The 11918-nt window shown below is 41.2% G+C and overlaps 1 protein-coding gene across 1 annotated transcript in view; it reads right to left on the bottom strand.

Annotated features, from left to right (window-relative positions):
• Nucleotides 1–409: 409 nt before the first annotated feature.
• LOC111872078 overlaps nt 410–11918 on the bottom strand; it is a gene marked incomplete at its 5' end in the record, with an annotated part of 131002 nt that continues 119493 nt past the window's right edge. Inside the window, 2 exons of the mRNA XM_023865621.2 lie at nt 410–1062; nt 3401–3719. Of these exons, the coding sequence (XP_023721389.1) occupies nt 956–1062; nt 3401–3719 (426 nt within the window). The remainder of the gene's footprint in view (nt 1063–3400; nt 3720–11918) is intronic.

The following is an 11918-nucleotide window of genomic DNA, read 5'->3' as shown; positions in this document are numbered from 1 at the left end:
AATTAAGTTATAATTCCATAAGAAGTAGGAGGTTCTTTGACCAGCTGTTAGACTCCGCGGAGTTGATATCTAATTCCGTTAGGCACTAAATAAGATATAAATATTCTACAAAAGAAATATATGAATCATTACACTTCTCGGTTAAATTCTGTGTAGTCGGATACTTAATGAATGATTAGTAGCACGAATTCGGGAGACGAGGAATGCGTATAGGATATTAGTGGGAAAGCCAGAAGGAAAGAAACCACAGGGAAGACCAAGGCTATGTGGGTGGACAATATTAGAATGGATCTTAGAGAGATAGGATGGGATGGTATGGATTGGATAGATCTGGCTCAGGATAGGGGCCAGTGTAGGGCTCTTGTGAACACGGTAATAAACCTTCGGGTTCCATAAAATGCTGGGAAATTCTTGAGTAGCTGCGGAATTGGCGGCACCTTCAGAAGGGCTCAGCTCCATCAGTAAGTAAGTACCGATAGTTTAATCAACTACGATTTTTTCCTTGCCTCGCATGCCAACAGATGGGATACCGAGCGAACTGAATGTTTCGAACATGAATTTCATCAGTAACATACACCATCGATTTTTTCAAATCTTGGTTTTGTTCACTAAAAGAGCTAGCGCATAAATAAACGTTACTTCTCACAGTGCTTGAAACGTAAATTGAGACATGTTCGCAGTTAATACATTATTTCAATTCCCGAAACTTCTTGCCCATTTCTAGAAGGGAATTTATAGCGTCATGTACAGTAAAGTTATATATCTCATACGTTTGATATACCTGTCCATGTAATTTTAGAGAAGGAGAGGGTCGAGGTGTGTGGGGTATCAAGTTATTTATTGAATTGCTCTTGTAAATCTTCCCTTTTTCGTTCTTTGTTGCCCCTACTGCAGTTTCCGAAGTTGCTCTCGCCTTGCCTTGTGTTGCTTTTGCGATGGTTTATGGTGGAGAGGCTCATCTGACGGTAAACAAGAAAAGCATGAGAGCCAATGGTGAGGAGGGAACGACAGATCCCATTGTTGCTATCGTGGTCCTGCAGCCGCCAGATGTCGACACATCGTCTGCAATCACACCAGAAAAGTGATACAATTATAAATAGTGTACTGAAGATTATATTTTAATCGGTTTAATTCAAATTTAGCTTCGAGATAAATGTAACATGACAACAAAGACAGATACGTATGAAGTTGGCTGAGAATATGGAATACTTAAGCTTCTGTGTTTTATTAATTGTATAGTTATTAGATCCATGAGGTGTATGTATTGACCGTCTTCTAGTGCACACAATCTCACTTGTCACTTCACTACATGTTTCGGCATCAGTGTGCCATCCTCAGGTGTGTTATTTACGTTAAACTATTGCACTGCTCGCCATCATGTGTCGTTTGTAAATAGGTTTAACGTAAATAACATACCTGAGGATGGCACAGTGATGCCGAAACATGTAGTGAAGTGACAAGTGAGATTGTGTGCACTGTAAGACGGTTAGCAAAAATACACATCATTGACGTGAATCAGTGCAACAGGACGCTAAAATACATTAGTTATTAAATTATTTTGGCACATTGACAGTTGGTAAGGTCATATATTTGGGAATGAGGTGTAATATTTAGCGTCGTTTACCGTGGCTTGGAAGGATATTGCAGAAAACGGCCTTTGCTTATTCAAGATAGTGTTCCCACTCTATTGGGAGGACATACGGAAACTAAGACAACGCTGGCATAATGGCTGAAACTTCGAACTCATATATCTGAAATGGAAGTCAAAGCGTTTGACAGGCATTGTGGTGTTTTCTGGAAAGATTATTCATGTTCCGTGACAGTGTAGACCTAACAGGGGCCTTGGAAATGTCATTGTACTCTGTCTTAATCTCTATTCCAGAAGGAAGTAAGTGGTCATCTCCATTGTCCGCTGTCCTTTGGTCTGATGACTATTAATGACTAGGAGGCCCTCAATATTTGTAAATTCATGTCACCTGTTATGCCATGTTTTGGGTAATGTTGTAACCTTCAATTCGGAAGGTTTTCTGCCACGTAACCTAAAGATTGATTTATATAAAACTATAATTGTATCTGGTTGGCATGGCTCTAAAACGCACGGCAAACAAACACAGCTCTCATTTCAGAGCAGGGAATATTTGGAACTGAAGATGAGGGAGCAACAGTCTAGAGAGAACTACACAACGAGTATTTTCGTAGTTTGTACTCTCAGAATTTGAGGTTTACTTCGATGAAAAATGAAGGTGAACGAGATACGTGGGACAAATGCTTCAATTATTTGCAAGTTTTATGTTAAGCTGGGCTCAATGAATTCCCTAAATACTCACTACAACCTGCACGAGACTATCTCAAAACGTGGGACTTATCATGTGAACACACTTCCTCTTAATCTCGTGTGCAAGAAAGCTTTCAATCGCGTAAGTGGTTGATGATTTATTAATTGCTTTAGAGGAAGTGTTTCTGGTTTGCAAATCTCCACGCTTCTTCACATCGAAACGGAGCATGCCCTGGTCTAATAGAACCTTCATAACAGAGACGTGGAGCTGGAGCGACAACCCATTTGGGAAATGTTTTATGGCGTTAATAATCACGCGAGCTCTGAACTCTGAACCTCAGTGGAAAGTCTGGCACTGTACTGACTGCATTATGGTCTACATCTTCAGTCGACCTGTGTAGTCTTGGCAGCGAGCCCTGTTTTGGCTGTCAACAAGATTGTAATGTACAGCATGACTTGCTTCTAGCCACTTTGGCGCTCTCAGAGGAGGAAAGGGGTTTGGAGCCCATTTTATTTTATTTTACGTATTCTCTTTCCGACCTTCTTACCTTACTTCTATGCTTCAATAATCCCATTTCCCCTAACTCTACTATTGCTCATAGCCCTTTTGAGGCCCACTGTTTCCAATTCTGCTATTTTCCCACGTCCCTCGATCCATAGTTCTTAATTTTAGTTTCATTTGTGTCTTCCTTATTTTTTTGTTTCCGTCCTCCATTTCCTTTTATTTTATCTGTAAATATCGCGAGAATTGCTTGGGTTCTTAAGCCACAAGAAGATATATTTATTTTATTATTAAATGATTTAAAGAAGCTGTTTCAACTGAAGAACACAAGTGGACCCAAGGGAAATGGGGCGATTATCTAGAGTGACGAGTGAATAAGAATTCGGACAGAGACGATCGTGGCCTACTTTAAAGTATCGTCCCGGAATTTGACTGGAGAAAGCGACATATTTCGTGTCCCATGCTAGCACAGTTCTAGAGCGTTAGCGCTTCAGTACTCTCCTGCTTAAGCTGTTGGACAGAAAGGGATACAAGGCGTAGGTGTAGAGCATAAAAGGAGACATTGATAAGGCCCGATTTGCCACCTGCTAGGCTTTACAGTATGCTTCATTCGTGAGACTTACTTTGCTGAACTACCGTGTCCGGATCGAATCTGTGTCCTGACGGAGGAAGGTCTGTGGATGGACTTGGCGCTGGTATGTACTGGGCGCCTCCACCCGCGGTCAGTGTGCCGTGTAGCATTCCCCTGGGCCGCTCTTCCTCCACACTTTTCTCCGTGCTCTGATAGTATATATCGTGGATAGTGGCAGAACATCGGATTTTGAGACGGCCGTTTGAAAAGTGATGGGGCTTCACCACCATTTTGAGACCCAAATATGAGCTCTCTCTTTCGCCATCCCTTTCTCTGATCACTGGATATATCACCAGGTTGCTTGTTGGTGGCTGGAACGATACAAGGCTCTCACTTAGCCGATACAGTACAGGTGTATGTTAATAGCATAATACACTTGTATTTTATTTTATATCATAATGTAATGCCCGTTGAAATTTCAACAGAACGACTTAGCATTTATTATATAAACTATATCAATATTTTATACAGATTTGATATAGCTTAGTTATAATGTGGGACTTTAAAAACAACATAAAGTTTTCAGTGAATGCATCCTGGTATGTTATTCCCATGAAATCAAATTAAATAATAACGTACAATATAGCAACATGTCCACATAACCCTACCTATGAAATATGTAAAAAAAAAAAAATCTATCCTTGTAACAGGCCGTGAAGCCCATAGGTTTGTGAGACTTCGAGGCTCCCACTTTTTCTAGACAATCGGCTCAAGAGATGGAGGTGAGTTTGTCAGCCTTACGCGCCGGCCGCCCTTTACACGTAGGAAGATTCCTGATACTCATTTCTGTTAGAGACTGGGTCGACCACAGGGCCATAAAGCTGCTAGAAGGATTAGGTTAATTGAAAATATTCAGCGATTTCGGGAATCAAACTCACTATATTCCGGCTTTTAGCATAGTGCCTCAACCAACTACGCTACCGCGTGTCCTCCGATGTATGAAGAGACAACCACTTATTAAACGGTTATATAAATATTTATTGTAGTTGTACGGAATATACAGACGAAATTCTGTTTCAAGAATTGAATGTGGCTGGCCGCCGATAATCTGTCTGAAGAAGATCTCTGTCTCTTTGGTTGGTTCTTCGTATATTAGTCCACCTTAAGTAGTCTCGCTCCGACCTTGTAGTGAACACCTGTTTCTTGTGTTTGGTTATTGCATTCTGCCGAACTCCTTTCCTGGAGACGTGATTTTCAGTTGTTACATGGCAGTGATAATTGTGCTGTAGATTTTACCTAACGATGGATTGTCTATTCAAGAAACGTGTCTCCGAGGAAATGTGCTTACCAGGTCGTTGCTTAGCAGTGGATTGTTTCTGTACTGTGATTGACTAGTGATTGACTGAGTAGGAACGGTTCCCACAAGTGAAGGTGGAAGGGTTAATTCTCCTATTTCGTATGGTAGATTATGATTTCGATACTGGCCGTGAGAGGGAGTACCTTTATTGATTTTCGTAATTATCATCAGCCTCTCAGGAAGAAGACCGTAATTTCGTTTTCGATTCACGGATTTCCAGTTCGTAATTCGCAACCCTTTTGATAGATGTAGCTGAAAAATATTTACGAACTGCCTATGAATGAGGTAAGAAGGAAATAAACAAAACAAGTGACATCAAGCATGGAAAATATAGGATAAAATAATGTTGAATATTCTTGTTTCAGACATTTTCATTGCTGATTGCCAAGTTAAATCCCTTATAAACAAGCTGTGGAGGAAAGTGATACCAACTATGGAGTGCCTGGTGCAATGTAACCGTAAAATAAGATCGCAAGTTGTGACTGCAGACACAGGAAGAGAACTTATGACTACAAAATGAATGCACGAGAGTCTGGGTTGATGGAAGCGGGTTACGGCCGAGGGAATGCATAACTTGTAGGCTGGAGTTGGTAGATGAATGCATCAGTTGCAATGGGGTTGAAAGAATGGGACAGAATGTGATTCTGACGTTTGAAATATGACACAAATATATTACTTGGTTATAGATCTGGGGAGAATAAATTATTGTAGCCAATAGCAAAGAGGATGGATTCGTTCAGTGATCAAATGAGTTGAGTTCTAACGGCCTGAAAGAAAGAGCTCAAGGCCATGCTACGCCGTGTTAATAGCGATCGGTCGTTGAAACCAGAAATGTTGAGGATTTATTGCAGTAACAGTCACGTACAGATGTTTGATCAATATTCCCACCCAGAAGCACCATCAGGTGATCAGTCATTACCTGATCAACTTAGAGGTAATGAATGCGCGTATTCCAGGCTCGTCATGCCAGTGATGTAGTGAAAGACTGCAGGAAGACGAGCAGAGGCGAGGCAGGGTATAGATGAGAAATGCGCACAAAATTTTATCGCATGCCACCAGACACCGTACTCGGATAACAAGACACGAGAACCCGCTAATCGTTGAATAAACGAAACCGCACCCAGCAGCAAGACGACTGAGGACAACCTGGCCAGAAGACTTATGTAACTAAAAGGTAGAGTACTGCCACTGGGCAGCTGCCGCCTTCACGACATAAGCACCCATCGCATTTACTTATTACTTACAGTGGTCAAGTAGATTGTAAATTGACGTAAAAAATTATCTGGAAATGTTAAGGGATGATACCACTTGGAAGGCGGAAATTTAATATTGAAGGGAATGCCGAAGAAATAGGCCGGGATTGTGTTGACTAGATTCATCTGTCACAGAGTGGGGCTCTTGTGAATGCGGTTATGAGTATTAGGGTTACTTAAATGGCGGGAACTTCTTGACAAGATAAGCGAGTATTAGCGTACTACATAGAATTAAATTTAAGAGATCTTGCTGAACTCCTATGTATTACCGTAGAGGTATGGAAGCTGGTTATAGCGTGAACGGTAGGTGCTACAGCAAATGCTTCACATTAACCGAGAGAGTTTCACATTTATTTGATTTCGGGATTCCTCCAATTCCCCGAATTTTAGCATTTTTTCAAAATGAATTTACCAAGAAGATATCCTGAAATAAGATTAAGTATATAATCTGCTCAACATGTTTAATCACGGGCTTCTAAACCTTCAGTCGAAATTTACGTATTAAATAAATGCATATCGGCTCTGACTAGATGTTACAAATGCTTCTAGGCTTACTTTTATTCTCTACAAAAATCTTTATGACAGAAGAATTAAAGTCTCAAGCTAACACTGCTGTCATGCCATGAAGGTGAGGAGTTCATGACCAACGCATTCCATTTCTTAGCACTTAACGGAAATAAGTGGTTAGCTTCACTCTCTGCCTTTTACCCTCTTGCTTTTGATGGAAAGTTGAATGGTCCCAGAATCGATCTGTGCTTGGTAACAGAGAAACAGCTCCCTGACCATTCAACATTTATCTGCGGCCGATAAACCAAGACACTCTTCTTCGGAGGCTGGACAAAGACTGACTGCTTCTCGCCGAAGCTGGGCTATTTATCCCCTCGGCCGCTGCTATGCAAATGAACCCTCTGTTATAACCATGGAGACTCCTGTTAGAACTACAATGGAGCGATTGTTGTTTCCTATGCAACGGTCTATTCTAGCGTTTCCATAGAAGTGACTCTTCTGGATTCCCAACACGTTACATTGCTCCCTTCTAAAGGTTGTTCGTCCCCGAACAGCCTAAAGGTTCTCCCTCGGTTTCGGCTCCGCGGCATTTTGCTGGCAACGTCTGCATTCGGTCTTGGTGTCCTTTGCGCGTCCTTCTTGCGCTGTTCATTTTTCCGCAGTCGAACTCAGAGTATCCAGCACGTAGCCAACAAAATTGGTAGGCTGGAAGTATATATTTTATAATTGTACCCCTTTACTTTGGAGAAATTTATTTTTCAGGTAGAATTGAAAGCAAGACTATTTAAAAAACTTAAGACATCTGTAGCAACTGTCGTGAAATGATGCATGAAAACAGCCTCAATGACTTGTAGAGTTAATGGCTATGGCGTAAATGTCACGTGAGCATGGATTTCTCATTTGTAAGTCTGTGTGAGTTTCATAGTGTTTCAATATGCAACTGAATCGCTAAGCGGATATCATTCCATATGTAATTTCAACGGGATTTGTATCCTGTAATCATATAATTACTATCAATAATTACATGTAATGTTACATCACTTGTAGAGCACATTGATTCTATTGGCCCCCGATAATGCAGTAATGCATTCACAGTTCCGGGGGGACCTGACGATGCTATGGAGGCAAAACAGTTCAACGAAACTAACAGACACACTGCTCTGGGATATTGCAGGCTGTACAGGCTAGAGCAGAAACACGTACCTAAATGATTCAAACTTAGACCACCCCTGAAGAGCGTCTGTGTTCTTTTATACGAGTTTGATAGTTGATTTCTCTCTGTAAAGAAATCACATGGTTCAGGCTGTTTGAGAACAAACCGGTGAGCAGAAAACGGGCTTAAGTGAGGCGGTAATATGAAGCTGTAGAAGACCGAGCTGTGAAGAACTTCAAAATTTATATCCATATACCCATAACATATTTTAGAGTGGCCAGAGAGAAGGGAAAGTGTGGAGGGGGGCCTATACATGAACAGAAGAGATGAGAAATTCATATAACATTTTCACCGGAAGATATGTAGGAAAGAGATTTAAGGGTACCTAGGCGTAGATGGAGCTGAACCTTTGTTGAGAAACCGCCAGTTGTGCAGCTACTCAAGAACTTCCCAGCATTTTAAGGAACCCGAAGGTTCATTGCCGTGTTCAAAGGAGCCCTCCACTATCCCTATTCTGAACCAGATGTATCCACTTCACACCATTTATTGCTGTCTATTGAGAATATTCAGGTTTTTCGTCATAGATCCTCGTATTCAGAACTCTGGCCAAATCCAACCTTAGTTTAATAATTTTCAGTTCTTCTGACATCCTTCAATCAATTGAATATCAGTTTTCACTTCTTAAGGGCGTTTTCACATATTTGAACATTCCTTGCATTTTCTTTATAGTCAACTCTATCTCGAATGTATGAATTTCCTTTTGTATTAAAATGAAACATCTCATACAACAATCACCTTCTTGAGTCTCGATCCCTTTCCGTAAAGTTAATCTAGAATTCTACAATTAACACTGACATTTTCTCCAATTTTAGTGAACATCAATTTTCAAGGGAGCCGGGGTAGCGTAGTCGGTTTAGCAATTGGTTACGGGCTGGACGACCGAGGGGTCGGAGTTCGAGTTCCGGTGCGGTCAAGAATTTTCTTTTTCCCACGTCGACAAGACCGGTTCTGGGGTTCATCCAAACTCCCATCCAATGGGTACCGGGGGCTCTTTCCCCCGGAGGTAAAGAGGCAGGGACGTGTAGCTGACCGCTCACGTGGAGCTAGTACCGAGATCAAGAAAATGTGGGTATATACATCCACTCCTCCATACGCCTTCACGAAGTAGTGCTTAACCCCTCAAGCGTGTGCGACACACCATTTGCATCCGCTCAGTTACATGCATCTAGCGTGAATTTAAGCGGGGGTATTTAAATCCCTCCCGGTGCTTTATTTTCGCAAGCATTGAAGGTTTTGTGCAGACATTTACCTAAATATTTTAAAATAACGAAATCGCTATTTGAAAAATTCCAAAAAATTATATTATATTTACAATTGTTTACAGTTCATTATTATAAATGTGTACTTACATTTTGTCAAGCTATTTCTTTTTCCCAGTTCTCCATTTCCAGTGTCTAGTAGTTGACCTTGGTGTGGTATTGCTCAAAATAGGCGTCTAGGCAGAGAGAGGGTGTCCCTGGGCAGTTTTTACACCTGTATCTGGTTTGTTTTCTATTTACTTTTTTAATTTTCGGTTTTGGGATTTTCTTGAATGAAATTCTGTTCCGTCAATCTCGTACATTCCATGTCGGTATCTGAAGGACGCCCTTAGCACTTTTCTAAATTCTGTCCATGGGACTTTGCTATGATCTTGTTCACTAAGTTTATTCTGAATAGCAGATAATCTTTCTTGTTACCAGCCTTGCAGTACAGAATGTCAGCACTCAACGCTGCCGTATTTACTAAGTGGTTGAATAATTTCTTGTACCACGCTTTATGCCTTTTCCTTTCTAGCAAGAATGTTTCTAGTAGCTGATCTTTCAAGTCTACACCTCCCATATTTATTATACTCTATTACACACATAGGTTTATTTACAAATTCTAACCCACCCTTTCGACTTACGGGTTGCATTTCGTCTGAATGTTTAGTAGTCAGCACTGAGACATCGCGCTTATCCTTCCACTTCAACGCCACCAATTTCCCACACTTTGCACTAAATACTTCTCCTTTCTTCAGTTTCTTTTTTAGATCTATTGGCATACATTTGCGCGTAATTTTCACTGTTCCAACAGCATCTGTTGTCCTCTGAACTAATCTCTGGAAAAGATCGGGACTGCTATAAAAATTGTCCATATAAACACACCTGCCCGAGTCTCATAGTTTCTCGCACAAACTTAGAACAAATTTTGTTGAGAAAAGATCTGTGTCTTTGGTAATTTCACAGCCTAATTTTGTCCCTGATCCACTGTAAATTATAAAATTCCACAAATATCCTACGGAATCACAGAGTTCAAAGATGTTAATCCCAAACGGGGAAGCTTTCATAGAATATACTGCTTCCACGAAAGTCTACCTTTCCACAATAACAAAGATTCGTCGACACTTACTTCTTTGCCCGGTATGTACACTTTCTGGAAATTCTTTTGCAATTATTCATTAACCGGAAGAATTTTGTACAATTTAGGATCTATTTTTGCAGTGTCCTTATTGGTGTTATTTACAAAATGGAGAAATCTGGTTAGCAATGAAAACCTTTCTTCACTCATTACATTTGGAAAAAAATGGTGTTTCTAATACATGTTTCCTACTAATATACATCCTGAGGTTTTGTTTCTGAATTATTCCTATCAGCATAAGCAAATCAAGGTATATCCTAACTTTATTCGAAATTGTAGGAACCCACTTTTGAAACCGTGATTTCTTTTGGGTCAGGATTTTTTCTTTCTGATGAGCAAGAAAGTCTTCCGCATAACGGTTTGTTTCTTTCACTATCATCGTAATCAGATCGTCATCAAAAAAGATCTCAAAATATCCCAGAGGATCATCTGCGGCTGAACTGGCACTATTTGTTTCCCAACTAAATCACACGCAGAAGGTAGAGGAGGATTAGCACTGTCGAACTCTTCCCAAGTATTACCTGGAATAATCAGAGATAATTGAGGTTCTTCCTCTTCCTCTTCGGAGTTGGAATCGAGGGCATGTCCACATGAACACACAGAGGTTGTATCCGAATCTACTGAACAGTTTTCGTCCAAAAGATCAAGCATTTCTTCGTCAGACAAGTTACGAGAGCAAGATGCCATGGTGAACTAAATATCTCAGCTAAGGGACGGTCCCAAGGCAGAAAAGAAATAAATGTTGACCTAGGCGTCTGGCAACCTCGATCCATAGGTTCGTAACATCGTAAATATGACGGTCAAGGGGTTAACAGCAGGGAATGGTACCCCTCAGTTACTGATTGATGCGCACAAGCCTACTGCGCAAACCTAACCCAAACTAACGTAACCTAACCCAACCTAACGTAACGTAACCTAACCTAACCTAGTCTAACGTAAACTAACCTAACATAACCTAACATAGCCTAGCCTAGACTAGCCTCGCCTAGCCCCGCCCCGTCCCGTCGCCCCTCACCGCGCCTCACGACAAGTCACGCCAAGAGACGAAAAGTAACGTAACGTCACGTCACCAAGTTACGCCAAATTACGTCATGTCACCAAGTCACGCCAAATCACGTCACGTCACGTCACGTCACCTCACATCACCTAACTTAACAGCAGGTAATGGTACCCCTCAGTTACGGTTGATGCGGAAAAGTCTACTGCGCAAACATAACCTAACCTAACCTTACCCAGCCTAGCCTAGTCTCGCCTCGCCTTACCTCGCCCCGTCTCGCCTTAAATCGCCTCGCCTCGCCTCGCTTCTCGTCAAGTCACGTCAAGTCACGCCAAGTAATGTCAAATTACGTCAAGTCACGCCAAGTAAAGTCAAGTCACGACAAGTCACGTCAAATCATGCCAGATTACCCAAAGTCACGCCAAGTTACGTCAAGTCACGTCACGTCACATCACGTCACGTCACGTCACCTCACCTCACCTCACTTTACCTCACCTCACCTAACTTAACATCAAGGAATGGTACCCCTCAGTTACTGATTGATACGGACAAGTCTACTGAGGGAAATTAACCTAACCTAACCCAATATAACCTAACCTAAATTAAACTAACCTAACTTAACCTGACCTAAGTCCATGATTTATTTAATCCGTCTTGCAGTGCATACACTCATTTATCTCCTTCTCTCCCTCGCACTACATGTTTCGGCATAATAATGCCATCTTCAGGTGCTTACTTATCCACGTCAAACCAGTTCATTGCATGCCATGTTCACACATTAAAATAACTAAAATATGTATCTATCATATACATTGTCAAACGTTAAAAATATTAAAATTGTTCAGGATACCACATCGCTACGTCGCC

Source organism: Cryptotermes secundus, unplaced genomic scaffold (assembly GCF_002891405.2).
Source record: "Cryptotermes secundus unplaced genomic scaffold, Csec_1.0 scaffold241, whole genome shotgun sequence".
Classification (NCBI taxonomy): domain Eukaryota; kingdom Metazoa; phylum Arthropoda; class Insecta; order Blattodea; family Kalotermitidae; genus Cryptotermes; species Cryptotermes secundus.
The sequence above is the reverse complement of the archived record's forward strand: the minus strand, read 5'-3'. Positions and strand labels throughout refer to the sequence as shown.